The sequence below is a fragment of the Oncorhynchus clarkii genome, chromosome 28 (genome assembly GCF_045791955.1).
Source record: "Oncorhynchus clarkii lewisi isolate Uvic-CL-2024 chromosome 28, UVic_Ocla_1.0, whole genome shotgun sequence".
Lineage (NCBI taxonomy): Eukaryota > Metazoa > Chordata > Actinopteri > Salmoniformes > Salmonidae > Oncorhynchus > Oncorhynchus clarkii.
The window spans coordinates 15,395,364-15,411,100 of NC_092174.1; the positions used below are offsets into that span (position 1 = coordinate 15,395,364).

The window sequence follows — 15,737 nt, forward strand, 5'->3', positions numbered from 1 at the left end:
TGACAGCACTACACTGAGTTTGGAGTAAAGTAGTCCCATTCACCAGCAGTGTGTCTGAAGAGGGCCTATAAAGCCTGGTACGCAGTGGAGGGGAATATTGTTTGGGCAGTAAAGATCTGTGTCAAGATAACAAGAACAGCAGCGCCTCGGTCTCACTCCGTGTACTTTACTAGAAGAGAATCAGAGCATTACAAGCGTGCCGTGGAAAGGCCCAACCAAACCCTTTCCAAGAAGGCTTGGCTTACTCCAAAAGGGAGAAGGTTCATGTGCAAAGTATATGATTACTGTGAGAGTAGTTTATAAATCTACCAAAGTATTATGTCTCAGTCCCTCTCTCTCTCTCCCCCTCTCCATGTCTTTTATAAAAAGCCACCATATAGTGTCAGTCTGCTAGGGACCAGTTTCTAATGTATTAAGTGTGTATGTTTATCCGGTGTTATCATTTAGTTAGCTAGTAAATAAATAACTAAACCAATATGTGTAGTGCTGTTTTTTTATTTTTTTGCAGATGCAAGAGATTATGACTGTTCAGAATGATGATATGATACAAGGTTAGGATGAACTGTTTTGACTCTTTGATGGATGTGATTTAATTCAGGTAACTCTTTAAACAATCGCTCTCATGGTGCCCCAAATTCCTAATGAGTTAATTGTTACATGATTATTTCAATCTGGTAACAATTAAACATAGTTGATTAGATAAATAACATTCATCAGATTAAGGAAAGGAAAGTCATGACACCTACTAGGGAAGTACATCAACTCATTGTTTTGAAAATATACACCATCCACCTATAGTATGTTTCTGGTTATGGATGACCTTCCCTTAAACACTATTCTTATTTTATTTATCTGCCCTTGTTGAAGGGCTATATGTATATCCTCTTGTGCAGGCGTGATTGTGGCGTGCTGTTGTGCAGGAATATGTGTGATTGGCACCATCCTGTGGTCAAAAAGTGCAATTAAACTGCTCTTTGTGATAGTGTCGCAGTTCTTATATTTTCCAGTTTAAACATTCATATTTGGTCTATTTTCGGGATTCAAATGTGATCTTGAATATCGCTAACAAACGGATACATGTCTATTGTGGTCAGTGACGCACCCCTTTTGAAGGCAGAGCCCGCATCAAACATGCAGCCTCCTGATTGGCTGAGGAGATTAAAAAGGGAGAGTTATCGGAAACAAATATGGCTACCCTGTCTGTTGGAGAGCCTCAAGAGATGGAAGGTGAGTGACAATTTAAAATATTGCATCACAAATAGTTTTTCATGAGGGTGGTTAAATATATATTTAACTATTTATTATTGAACCCCCCCCTGCAGGGGATGTTATGTTGTGCTACTTTGCCCTTCCCTCCGTGGACATGCTATCTAGCTAATGTTGTTAGCCACCAGTGGCAGAAGCTAGCTATGTCATTCAATAAGTTGTTTACGTTCGCTAGCATTTATCTAGCTACTAGTACTAGCCAACGTGGTTTTTCTGTACCTAGGTAAATGTCATCCTCCTATGTTTTTTATAGTTAGCTAACATTAACTATATAACAAATAATGACCGACTCATCCACTTAAAGCAAGTTAGCCTAGCAACTGAGTGTAGTTGAAATGGGAACATCTCATGGTGATTGGTCTATCAAGCTACTCTAGCTAGCTGGTTGGTCGGCCCTTGCTGGCCAGTCACCTAGCGTGGAAATGTTGCTTTCAATATCTTCCAACATCTAATTCAAACTGTCAGACAGACAGACACATACGAAAATAACCATACTAGCTAATGTATATAGTTAACTTCAAAACAAGGTTTAGCTAAGTATAAATACGTTTCTACTTCTACTGATCAGCTAGCAGTAGTTTGCAGACAGCCATCCATAGAAAAGCGGTTCCGATCATGTGAGCCTGCTGCATGGGCGCTTTAGTTTTCATGACTCATCCATGGCTACAACTGTGATAATGTTCAAACTACATTGAACTGACCCAGGCTGTTCCTTCCCATCTGTTCTGTGTGCAGTGGACCGGAAGGGAGAGTCAGAGGAGTCAGGAGATGATGAGACCAGGAGGAAGAGCATCAACGGGGAGGTAGACCTGAACCAGCCTCCTGCCACAGGTGGGACCTACCTGTACATGTCAAGGAGGCCGCTTCAATTTCCTAATTTAAAACTTAACTGAGAACCTAGCTATTAATGTTTGATCACTTAATTTGCATAAAGTCTCTTTTGCATTAGTAGGTCATGTATTGATGTATTGTGACTTTTTTTCTACTTGTTGATGAATCAATGCTGTTTTTGTTTGCTACCTTATGTGAATTTAATGTGGGTAATGCGCTCTGCAAATTAAATATTATGTTATGCAAGTATACAGGGTAAGGTTATACACAAGTAAAGTGTCAAGTCATGCTCAGTTGGCACAAACTGAACAAAAATATTTTGATTTGAATCTGACTGAAAGCAGGAAGCACCAATGACTAGATCAATAAAAAGTGGTCAGATGAAGCAGATGCTAAGCTACAGGACTGTTTTGCTAGTACAGACTGGAATATGTTCTGGGATTCCTCCAATGGCATTGAGGAGTACACCATATCAGTCATTGGCTTCATCAATAAGTGTAAGTGCATCGACGACATCCTCCCCACAGTGGCCGTACGTACATAGCCCAACCAGAAGCCATGGATTACAGGCCTCATCAGCACTGACCTAAAGACTAGAGCTGCCGCTTTCAAGGAGCGGGACTCTAACCCATTGTGTTATTGACTGTACGTTTGTTTATTCCATGTGTAACTCTGTTGTTTGTGTCGCTTTGCTTTATCTTAGCCAGGTCACGGTTGTAAATGAGAACTTGTTCTCAACTGGCCTACCTGGTTAAATAAAGGTGAAATAAAAAAATTACCCGGAAGTTAATAGGAAATCCCGCTATGCCCTCAGACAAACCATCAAACAGGCAAAGCATCAATACAGGACTAAGATTGTATCGTACTAAACCGGCTCTGACGCTCGTCGGATGTGGCAGGGCTTGCAAACCATTACAGACTACAAAGGGAAGCACAGCCGAGAGCTGCCCAGTGACACGAGCATACCAGACAAGCTAAACTATTTTTTAAACATTTTTTCCCCCACCTTTATTTAACTAGTTAGGCCAGTTGAGAACAACTGCGACCTGCCCAAGATTAACTTCTGTGCTCGCTTCGAGGCAAATAACACTGCAACATGCATAAGAGCCCCATCTGTTCCGGACGACTGTGCGATTACACTCTCCGCAGCCGATGTGAGTAAGACCTTTAAACAGGTCAACATTCACAAGGCCGCAGGGCCAGGCGGATTACCAGGACGTGTACTCCAAGCATGCGCATTTCACTGACAAGTTCAACTTCTCCCTGTCTGAGTCTGTAATACCAACATGTTTCAAGCAGACCACCATAGTGCCTGTGCCCAAGAACACTAAGTTAACCTCCCTAAATGACTACCGACCCGTAGCACTCACGTCTGTAGCCATGAAGTGCTTTGAAAGGCTGGTCATGGCTCACATCAACACTATTATCCCAGAAACCCTGGACCCACTCCAATTTGCATACCATCCCAACAGATCCACAGATGACGCAATCTCTATTGCACTCCACACTGCCCTTTCCCATCTGGGCAAAAGGAACAACTATGTGAGAATGCTATTCATTGACTACAGCTCAGTGTTCAACACTAGTGCCCTCAAAGCTCATCAATAAGCTAAGGACCCTGGGACTAAACACCTCCCTATGCAACTGGATCCTGGACTTCCTGACGGGCGGCCCCCAGGTGGTAAGGGTAGGTAACACATCCTGCCACGCTGATCCTCAACACAGGGGCCCTTCAGGTGTGTGTTTTGTCCCCTCCTGTACTCCCTGTTCACTCATGACTGCACGACTCCCAACACCATTCAATTTGCAGATGACACAACAGTGGGAAGCCCAAACAACGACGAGACGCCCTATAGGGAGGAGGTCAGAGACCTGGCCTCAATATGATCAAGACAACGGAGGTGATTGTGGACTACTGGAAAAAAGAGGACCGAACACGCCCCCATTCTCATCGACAGGGCTGTATTGAGGCAGGTTGAGCGCTTCAAGTTCCTTCCTTGGTGTCCACTTCACTAACAAACTAACATGGTCCAAGCACACCAAGACAGTCGTGAAGAGGGCACGACAGCACCTCTTCACCCTCAGGAGACTGAAAAGATTTGGCATGGGTCCTCAGATCCTCAAAAGGTTCTACAGCTACACCATCGAGAGCATCACTGCCTAGTATGGCAACTGCTCGGCCTCCGACCACAAGGCACTACAGAGGGTAGTGCGTACGGCCCAGTCCGTCACTGGGGCCAAGCTTCTTGCCATCCAGGACCTCTATACCAGGCGGTGTTGGAGGAAGGCCCTAAAAATTGTCAAAGACTCCAGCCACCCTAGTCGTCATAGACTGTTCTCTCTGCTACCGCATGGCAGTGGTACCGGAGCGCAAAGTCTCGGTCCAAGATGCTTTTAAACAGCTTCTACTCCCAAGCCATAAGTCTGCTGAACACCTAATCAAATGGCTACTCAGACTTTTTGCATTGCTCCCCCACCCCCCCCCTTTACACAGCTTCTACTCTGTTGCATCTATACATAGTCACTTCAATAACTCTACCCACATGTACATACTACCTCAACTAACCGATGCCACCGCACATTGACTCTGTACTGGTACCCCCTGTATCTGGTACCCCTATACTCGCTATTGTTTTACTGCTGCACTTTAATTAGTTGTTACTTTCATCTTAATCTTATCTGTATTTTTTTTTAAACTACAAAGTTGGTTGGGGGCTTGTAAGTAAACTGTTGTATTAGGCGCATGTGACGAATACAATTTGATTTGAGAACATTTTGTACTGTTGTAGCTAGTACATGCTACTCTAGTTAGGCCTAGATGCTGTGTTACAAATCACGTCTTGAAATGTCTTTTCTCTTTGTACACAGTTAAAGAGGAGTCTCCCGTTGATATGGATACCATAACCTTGGACCCAGAGGAAGAGGTGATGGAGGGATGGGAATTAGTGTTGCCATAACAATTATGAATGGTGTTCCAATTTAGTTCTCTACCTAACACACATACCGCTCTTCACAGGATGTTGATCTTGTCCACTGTAGGATTGGGAAGATTGAGGGATTGGAGGTGTTGAGGAAGGCTAAGGTCAGTAGGTTGACTACTGTCAGTCCTTCACCCATACAGTATGATTTCTAAAAACATCATATAGCTATTTATAGAAAACATAGATGACAATCACCCTTGGGTAAAGGAGACTGTCTGCACAAACAGAATGACTAGATTAACTAACGCTGAATGTTTGCGTGTCTCCAGACGCTCTCTCTAAGGCAGAACCTGATCAAAAACATTGAGAACCTGGAGACGTTAGTGACTCTGAAGGAGCTGGATCTCTACGACAACCAAATCCGCAAACTTGAGAACCTGCAGACCCTCACAGAACTGGAGTGAGTCTGACCCATACTGTACCAGTCAAAAGTGTGGACACACCTACTCATTCCAGGGTTTTTCTTTATTTGTACTATTTTCTACATTGTAGAATAACACTGAAGAAATCAAAATGGCCACCCTTTGCCTTGATGACAGCTTTGCACCCTCTTGGCATTCTCTAAATCCGCTTAATGAGGTAGTCACCTGGAATGCATTTCAATTAACAGTTCCTTGTTAATTTGTCGAATTTCTTTCCTTAATGCGTTTGAGCCAATCGGTTGTGTTGTGACATGGTAGGGGGGGGTATACAGAAGATGGTTCTATTTGGTAAAATACCAAGTCTATATTATGCCAAGAACAGCTCAAATAAGCAAAGAGAAACGACAGTCCATCATTACTTTAAGACATGGTCGTTCAATCTTGAAAATTTCAAGAACTTTGAAATTTTCTTCAGTTGCAGTCGCAAAAACCATCAAGCGCTATGATGAAGGACCGCCACAGGAAAGGAAGACTCAGAGTTACCTCTGCTGCAGAGGATAAGTTCCTCAGAAATTGCAGCCCAAATAAATTCTTCAGAGTTCAAGTAACAGACAGACTGCGTGAATCAGGCCTTCATAGTCCAATTGATGCAAAGAAACCACTACTAAAGGACACCAAGAAGAAGAGACTTGCTTGGGCCAAGAAACATGAGCAATGGACATTAGACCAGTGGAAATCTGTCCTTTGGTCTGATGAGTCCAAATTAGAGATTTTTGGTTCTAACCCCCATGTGAACGGATGATCTTGTGTGGTTCCCACCGTGAAACATCGAGGAGGTGTGATGGTGTGGGGTGATTTTTGTGGTGACACTGTCTGAGATTTATTTAGAATTCAAAGCACACTTAACCAGCATGGCTACCACAGCATTCTGCAGCGATACATCCCATTTGGTTTGCGTTTAGTGAAACAATGACCCAAAATACACCTCCAGGGTGTGTAAGGACTATTTGACCAAAAAGGACAGTGATGGAGTGCTGCATAAGATGACCTGACCTCAACCCAATTGAGATGGTTTGGGATGAGTTGGACTGCAGAGTGAAGGAAAATCAGCCAACAAGTGCTCAGCATATGTGGGAACTCCTTCAAGACAGTTGGAAAAGCATCCCTCATGAAACTGGTTGAGAGAATGCAAAGATTGTTTTAAAGCTGTCATCAAGGCAAAGGGTGGCTACTTTGAAGAATCTCAAATATATTCTGATTTGTTTAACACTTGTTAGGTTAGTACATGATTCAATATGTGTTATTTCATAGTTCTGGTGTCTTCACTATTATTCTACAATGTAGGTTTGTCCAAATTCCAAATACACACCAGTGTTTACCTTCCTATCAGCTGACCTTGCGGTTGCCTCTGACCAGCTTTTACTAACCATTAAGTGTCCTCTCCTCAGTTACACTGACAGAACTGAATTCACTTTGTTACTCCATGTGCTATTTTGCACAAAATGTTTCCTCTCAGTAAAGTTGAATTAAACCTGCATTTATTTTGACTCTGCTCTCCAGCCAGCTGGACGTGTCCTTCAATCTTCTGAGGAAGGTGGAGGGTCTGGAGCGTCTGACGGGGCTGAAGAAGCTATTCCTGCTGCACAACAAGATAAGCCACATCGCCAATTTGGACCATCTCACCGGCCTGGAGATGCTGGAGCTGGGCTCTAACCGCATCCGGGTGAGACAGAGGCCAAGGGTCAGGGGTTACAGGGCTTGTGCGACCAATTACATATGCTTAGAATTTGTATGCAGAGATGCAAACTCCTTGCTTTTTGGCGATATTCGCAGTTTTGAAGAAACAAAATACTGTTTGTTCTGTCATCAAAATCATTGACTAAGCACAGAATGCATCTCTGTGTTCTACAAATATAATATCAAACACAGTGTGATGTCCTATCACAATGAGTGCCTCATCCAATAATCATGTGACAGCTGTGATCTTCCCGCCGCAACCGCTACCAGCCATTACTCACCTGCTTCTCTCTGTCCATTCTTTCTGCAACTGTAACTAGGCCACTCAGGAACATTCAATGTTGTCATTCAGTGTATATTTGGCCTTGTATTTTAGGTTGTCCTGCTGAAAGGTGAACTCATCTCCCAGTGTCAGTTGGAAAGCAGACTGAAGTTTGCCTGTGCTTAGCCCTATTGTTTATTTTATCATAAACTCCCTAGTCCTTGCCAATGACAAGCATACCCATAATGCAGCCACCACCATGCTTCAAAATATATCTTAAAATCTATATTTTTATTTGATTTAACCTTTTTATTTAAATAGGCAAGTCCGTTAAGAACAAATTCTAATTTACAATGACGGCCTACCCGGGAACAGTGGGTTAACTGCCTTGTTCAGGGGCAGAGCGACAGATTTGTACCTTGTCAGCTCGGGGATTCGATCTAGCAAACTTTTGGTTACTGGCCCAATGCTCTAACCACTAGGCTACCTGCCACCCCAAAACAATTGACAGCGGTGGGATTGAATATGAAGCGTGGTACTCAGTGATGTGTTGTGGATTTGCCCCAAACATAGCGCTTTGTATTCAGGACATAAAGTTTAAAAAATTGCCATATTCTTTGCAGTTTTACTTTAGTGCCTTATTGCAAACAGAATGCATGTTTTTGAATGTTTTATTCTGCTTCATTCTTTTTACTCTGTCAATTAGGTTAGTATTGTGGAGTAAGTACAATGTTGTTGATCTGTCCTTCATTTTTCTCTTATCAAAGCCATTAAATTCTAACTGTTTTAAAGTGACCATTGGCCTCATGGTGAAATCCCTGAGCGGTTTCCTTCCTCTCCTGCAACTGAGTTAGGAAGGACACCTGTATCTTTGTAGTGACTGGGTGTATTGATTCACAATCCAAAGTGTAATGAATAACTTCAACATGCTGAACGGGACGTTCAATGTGTGCAATGTTGTGAGTCATTGGAAAACCTCCCTGGTCTTTGGTTGAATTTCACTGCTCGACTGAGGGACCTTACCATTATCTGTATGTGTGGGGTACAGAGATGAGGTAGTCAAATCATGTAAAACACTTATTGCACACAGTCCATGCTACTTATTATGTGACTTGTTAAGCTTTTACAAAAAAAGCATGTAAGTTATTAATTACACTTCGGATGGCATCCTTCCTAACTCAGTTGCCGGAACGGAAGGAAACCGCTCAGGGATTTCACCATGAGGCCAAAACAGAGTTTAATGGCTGTGATATGAAGCCTGTACAGAATAGAAATATTCTAAAACATGCATCCTTTTTACAGTAAGGCACTAAACTGCAAGAAATGTGGCAAAGAAATTAACTTCATGTCCTGAATACAAAGTGTCATGTTTGGGGTAAATCCCTTAGCTCCACTCTTAATGTTCAATTGTGGTGGCTGCATCATGTTATGGGTATGCATGTCATCGGCAAGGATTGGGGAGTGTTTTATGATAAAAAGCAATGGAATAGAGCTAAGCACAGGCAAAATCATAGAGGAAAACCTTGGTTCAGTCTGCTTTCCAACAGACACTGGGCGATTAATTCACCTTTTCAGCAGGACAATAGCCTAAAACACATGGCCAAATTTACAATGTGGGCTGTTTTTATTCGGTACACCACCTTGTTCACGAAAATTGATTGCTCCTATAGTCACGTGGCCATGGCTTGCAATCGAACGTTAGAATTGGCAAAACAAATGACCTAAGCGACTTTGAACGTGGTATGATCATCGGTGCCAGGCCCGCCGGATCCAGTATCTCAAACGGCCGCCCTCCTGGGCTTTTCATGCACGACAATGTCGAGGGTTTGCCGAGAATAGTGCAACGCAAACATTCAGTCAGCGGCGGTCCTGTGGGCAAACAGTGGTGTGTAGAACGGCATCTTGGCTTGCACAACTTGTTGAACCTTGTCATGGATGGGCTGTTACGACCACACCGGGTTCAACTCCTGTCAGCTAAAAACAAGAAGAAACATCGCGGCTCCAGTGGGTGCGCGATCACCAACACTGGACAATTTGAGTGGAAAGACAAATCCCGGTTTGTTTTGCGACATGCAGATGCGAGAGTCAAGTTTTGGCGTAAGCAGCATGAGTCCATGGACCCATCCTGCCTGTTGTCAACGGTACAGGCTCGTGGCTGTGGTGAATGGGTGTGTGGAATGTTTTCCTGGCACAAGTTAAGTCCCTTGATAGCAATTGAACAATGATTTGAACTCCGTGTCCCGACGTATTCCGGGCTGATCTTGCGGCAAAGGGTCCGACACGGTACTAAATGGGTGTACCTAATAAATTGGAGTTGCTTCCCAAACCAACATTGAATGTTCCTGAGTGCCCTAGTTAAAATGTTGACTTAAACCGGCTTAAATCTATGGCAAGACTTCAACAACCAACTTGACAGACCTTGAAGAATTGTAAAAAATTATCTGCAAATATTGTACAATCCAGGTGTGCAAAGCTTTAAGACTTAACCAGAAAGACTCGCAGCTGTAATCGCTGCCCAAGGTGATTCCATGTATTGACTCGGGGTTGAATACTTATCTAATCAAGATATTTTTATTTAGACTTTTATTTACATTTTATAAATCTTTCACTTTGACAGAGTATTTTGTAGATAATTTAATCCTACTTTGTTAAGTTACAATGTGGAAAAAGTCTCTAGGGGTGTCACTAATTAAATCCCCTTTAATCAGTGTAGACAAAGGGAGGAGATGGGTTGAAGAAGGATTTTTAAGCCTTGTGACAATTTGAGACATGAATTGTTTGTGTACAATTCGGAGGGTGAATGGGCAAGACCACAAGAGATAGTTGCCTTTGAATGGGGTATGGTAGTAGGTGCCCTGCGCACCAGTTTGTGTCAAGATCTGCAATGCTGTTGGGTTTCTCACTCTCAACAGTTTGCCGTGTGTATCAAGAATGGTCCACCACCTAAAGGACATTCAGCCAACTTGACACAATTGTGGGAAGCATTTGGAGTCAACATGTGCCAGCGTCCCTGTGGGACACTTTCGACACCTTGTAGAGTCCATACCCAGATGAATTGAGGCTGTTCTGAGGTGGTGTGCAGCTCAATATTAGGAAGGTGTTAATGTTTTTTACACTTATGCTCTGCTTACTCCAAGTCTGCACGTCTCTCAATTGGCAGCCACTTGGAACAGAAAGAGTCATTGATTGATCTAACGTGTGTGTGTGTGGCTTTTTGCGTGTTTCCAGGTAATTGAGAATTTGGACTCGCTGTCCTCCTTGACGAGTCTGTTTCTGGGCACCAACAAGATCACGCAGTTTCAGCATCTGGAGGGCCTACACAATCTGACAGTCCTTAGCATCCAGGTACACACACACACACACACACACACACACACACACACACAGTGGCTTAACAGTGTCTGCCACTTCCTCAGTCTTCAGTTTTGTGTTCAGTGGGACAACGAGTCATAGACTGCAGCATTTCTAACACGCAAATGCTTGTGTTTAGTGACCCTATTCAGTAGCAGTACATCTACTCGTGAAGACGGTACAATATTGAAGACAAGTGGATGTTGTGTTGTCGTCTTTCCTCCAGAGTAACCGCATCACCAAGATGGAGGGTCTGCAGGGTCTGGTCAACCTGAAGGAGCTCTACCTGAGTCACAATGGCATCGAGGTCATCGAGGGCCTGGAGAACAACGTGAGTCAACTGCAACCTGCACAACTGTAGGGCCATGCACGTTGCCATGGCGACCAATAAAATTAGAGCAGGAATGCAATATTTATGGATCCCTAATGAAGTAATGTGGTGGGAGTCTGCTAGATGACTTTATGTAAATGTTTAGCGGCTTCACTGCAGGTAGATTATACAATGTACTTTAAAAAAGATATGTTTTATCTAAAAAATAATCATGTCCGATTTACATGGAGGTGTCTAAGGCACTGCATCTCAGTGCTAGAGGGGTCATTATAGACACCCTGGTTTGAATCCAGGCTGTATCGCAAATGGGCGTGATTGTGCGCCGCCCTATGGGACACCCAATTGGCCCAGCGCAGTCTGTTTGGCCGTTGTAGGCGTCATTGTAAATAATAATGTGTTCTTTACTCACTTGCCTAGTTCATTTATTTTTCTTTAACATGTTGAAGTCGGAAGTTTACATACATTTAGGTTGGAGTCATTAAAACTCGTTTTAACCACTCCACGCGTTTCTTGTTAACAAACTATAGTTTTGGCAAGTCGGTTAGGACATCTACTTTGTGCATGACACAAGTCATTTTTACAACAATTGTCTACAGACAGATTATTTCATTTTATAATCCACTGTATAACAATTCCAGTGGGTCAGTAGTTAACATACACTAAGTTGACTGTATCTTGAAACAGCTTGGAAAATTCCAGAAAATGTCATGGCTTTAGAAGCTTCTGATAGGCTAATTGACATCATTTGAGTCCATTGGAGGTGTACCTGTGGATGTATTTCAAGACCTACCTTCAAACTCAGTGCCTCTTTGCTTGACATCATGTGAAAATCTAAAGAAATCAGCCAAGGCCTCAGAAAACAAATGGTAGACCTCCACAAGCCTGGTTCATCCTTGGGAGCAATTTCCAAATGCCTGAAGGTACCACATTCATCTGTACAAACAATAGTACGTAAGTATAAACACCATGGGACCACGCAGCCGTCACACCGCTCAGGAAGGAGACGCGTTCTGTCTCCTAGAGATGAACGTACTTTGGTGCGAAAAGTGCAAATCAATCCCAGAACAACAGCAAAGGACGTTGTGAAGATGCTGGAGGAAACAACCATTTTAAAAAGCCAGACTACGGTTTGCAACTGCGCATGGGGACAAAGATCATCGTTTTTGGAGAAATGTCCTCTGGTCTGATGAAACAAAAATAGAACTGTTTGGTCATAATGACCATCGTTATGTTTGGAGGACAAAGGTGGAGGCTTACAAGCCGAAAAACACCATCCCAACCGTGAAGCACAGGGGTGGCAGCATCATGTTGTGGGGGTGCTTTGCTGCAGGAGGGACTGGTGCACTTCACAAAATAGATGGCATCATGAGGGATGGAAAATGTTGTGGATATGTTGAAGCAACATCTCAAGACATCAGTCAGGAAGTTAAAGCTTGGTTGCAAATGGGTCTTCCAAATGGACAATAACCCCAAGCATACTTCCAAAGTTCTGGCAAACTGGCTTAAGGACAACAAGGTCAAGGTATTGGAGTGGCCATCACAAAGCCCTGACCTCAATCCCATATTTTTGGGGGGTAGAACTGAAAAAGTGTGTGAGCAAGGAGGCCTATAAACCTGACTCAGTTACACCAGCTCTGTCAGGAGGAATGGGCCAAAATTCACCCAACTTATTGTGGGAAGCTTGTGGAAGGCTACCCAAAACATTTGACCCAAGTTCAACAATTTAAAGGCAATGCTACCAAATAGTAATTGAGTGTATGTATAAACGTCTGATCCACTGGGAATGTGACGAAATAAATAAAAGCTCAAATAACTCATTCTCTCTACCATTATTCTGACATTTCACATTCTTAAAATAAAGTGGTGATCCTAACTGACCTAAGACAGGGAATTTTTACTAGGATTTAATGTCAGGAATTGTGAAAAACTGAGTTTACATACACCTTAGCCAAATACATTTAAACTTCCGACTTCAACTGTAGTTATTGAAAAATGATGACTTAACATGTCTGCACACTAGTTTAATAGCAACTATTTGAAAATATTTAAAGTGGACTCAATTTATGCTGTTTGTCCACATACAGAAAAAGCTGACAACTCTGGACATCGCAGCCAACCGGGTGAAGAAAATTGAAAACATCAGCCATTTAACAGACCTACAGGAGTTCTGGGTAAGAGGGAAGGAGAGATTGAAAGGAGGGATGTAGCATGGATGAGTCATTTTTTAAAGTAGATCACTGTCAGTTGTTCGAGAAATAGATATGTCCAAGGCTGCAGATAACTTCTTTATGTCATATATGAAATCTCTAACACCCCCCCCCTCCCTCCCAGATGAATGATAATCAGATAGAGAACTGGTCAGATCTGGATGAGCTGAAGAGCTCCAAGGCCCTGGAGACGGTGTACCTGGAGAGGAACCCCTTACAGAAGGACCCCCAATACCGCAGGAAGATCATGCTGGCGCTGCCCACCGTACGCCAGATCGATGCCACCTTCATCCGCTTCTAACCGGCCCACGCCCACCGTGCCACATCTCGTACCCCCACCTCAGTGTCCCCCACCTCCCACTCACCGTCCTTCCCCTGCCACTGCAAAATGGATCTCCGCTCACTGCACTAATTCACCACAGACATACTGATACACACAGACAAGGGTTCCCTTTGTATAACATTCTGACCATCACTTTTCTCCTTAACGTCTCACACACAAACACGTGCACGCATGTACACACTCACTCACACTCACCACCTGACCGATGCTATTGTGTGACCGCTTATTAATTTATTCCCAGAATTGGACTGGAAATGGGCTGGTAGGAGTGGGGGCTGCAGGGATGTCAATTATCTTTCCCCACTGTCCTCCCTCCCTCTTTTCTCCTTCTCTCCTCCCTTTCCCTTTTGCATGTGGAGTAGGGAACGATTGCCCTGCCTGATTGGCCTTTGTCTGGATGATAAAAAAAAAGAAGGCAGGCTGTTTTCTCTTTGTTATTGAAATTGCACTGCACTTGGCAGAGAGGGGGGTGAGTGGTTTTTTAGGAAGGTCTACTACACTCAACAGATATCAAAGTCTTATTTTTTTTATATTAAAGAATTTAAAATGATCAAATGTGTTTAAAAAAATACAAATAATGTGGCCGTATGATACTTAGTTTGCCATAGGGATATTTAGAGCATCACAATGTTGGACTGCTTGCATATTGCAGCTGCATTACAGACACTGCCTCGTGCATGTGGTGTCTTGTTCAAAGTGAAGGCTTGAACTTAATTCACGCCCTGGCACATCAAAGAAGCGCACTCTTTGTGCTCTATCTGAAACTGGTCTGTCTCAGGCCAATAAGGCAAATGTTCTGAATGCATTGTCACCCGAAGGAACAGACCAGGGTTTTTTTTCATTGATTTCTTATAAAAACATATTTGTTTTGAATGGTAATCATTCGGTAAACATCCCCAGGAGATCGTCTGCTTTTGATTGTAAATAATCTAATTCTCTTAGACTGACTCAACATCCTAATTCAAATGAATCTGCAGTTTGAGCTGTTAATCCATATGTCAATCTTGCTGCTGTGAAATGCAACTAACGTTCAGTGATGGTGGTATTCAGCGCTTCTTTCTTTTCAGGCCATGACCCTCAAATGTTTTAAGATAATGTAAAGACAAATATGACAATCTGTTATGATATTTCTAAGTCAATAGCCCATGCATATACATGTATGGAGTCACCTACAGGGAAAGTTTAACAGAAGTGAACTGTGTTTGTGACCAGAAATAGGCTCTTATGACCTATTAACCTGGATCAGTGGAGTGTGTCTGAGTTAAGGTATGTGGAAGGGAAGGAGTGTTTGTGGTGTAAACTACTTTTAACCACATTGCTCAGGACCTTACTATTGCCAATCAATGGACCAACGGGCTCAGAATTTGCCCCTAACCACAGATCTAGGATCAGTTAACCCTTCTGTACCCCCAATCAGATTTGAACTTTAATAGTGTAATGACCCCCCTATCAGTGGTTAGGGGAAAATGTATATTCCCACCTGCAGAGTGAAAGGTGACCCATACAACTGGGGCTTATTCAAGAGGGTGCAACATTTTAGAATGTTACAGATAAAAATGCAATATATAGAATTTCAACTATTGACTCCCTTTGCCAGACAAGTTGGCAGTTCTATACATTACTTTTGTATCTGCCCCACTAGTCCCAGTCCCTCAGATGGGTTCATAAAACAATGCCACACAACTCACTTGTATTTTTTGCCTTGTTTTTAGTCAAGCTTGGTAGACTGTTCTTGAACTGAATGTATTATAAAAGACTAAATAATAAAGTTACTTAAATTTACATGTCTCCCCCACAAATGCTTACACCACTAAACTGACATTAGTAAAGAGATTGAAAGCTACTATTGCATGCACTGTATAAATTAGATTACATGTATTGACTAAAACTGCTGTACCATTGTGAATACTGTGAAGAGAAGAAAAGATAACTGTTTCACTTGAAAGGATATGGGCCATTGAGCTGTGGTAGGTGCGGCCTGCTACTCAGCCAACGTAGTCAAACCAGAGATAGGGTAATGAAATACATGACCCACAATCCAACACAAGTCTGTGTGACGCAGCCAT

The 15,737-nt window shown here is 42.8% G+C and overlaps 1 protein-coding gene across 1 annotated transcript; it reads left to right on the forward strand.

Annotated features, from left to right (window-relative positions):
* Window positions 1-1,163: 1,163 nt before the first annotated feature.
* Window positions 1,164-15,453, forward strand: LOC139386553 (protein phosphatase 1 regulatory subunit 7). The gene is made up of 10 exons (XM_071132203.1): window positions 1,164-1,227; window positions 2,002-2,097; window positions 4,966-5,021; window positions 5,114-5,179; window positions 5,348-5,478; window positions 7,001-7,163; window positions 10,668-10,784; window positions 11,017-11,121; window positions 13,206-13,292; window positions 13,453-15,453. The coding sequence occupies exons 1-10, from the start codon at window positions 1,188-1,190 to the stop codon at window positions 13,627-13,629; spliced, it is 1,038 nt and encodes a 345-aa protein (XP_070988304.1). The 5' UTR covers window positions 1,164-1,187; the 3' UTR covers window positions 13,630-15,453.
* Window positions 15,454-15,737: the final 284 nt, after the last annotated feature.

Excerpts from the sequence above, each read along its gene's own strand:
- LOC139386553 (XM_071132203.1), top strand. The coding sequence starts at position 1,188 with ATGGCTACCCTGTCTGTTGGAGAGCCTCAAGAGATGGAAG. Across the intron at positions 2,098-4,965 it reads GAACCAGCCTCCTGCCACAG|TTAAAGAGGAGTCTCCCGTT; the intron begins GTGGGACCTACC and ends CTTTGTACACAG. Across the intron at positions 5,022-5,113 it reads CCTTGGACCCAGAGGAAGAG|GATGTTGATCTTGTCCACTG; the intron begins GTGATGGAGGGA and ends CGCTCTTCACAG.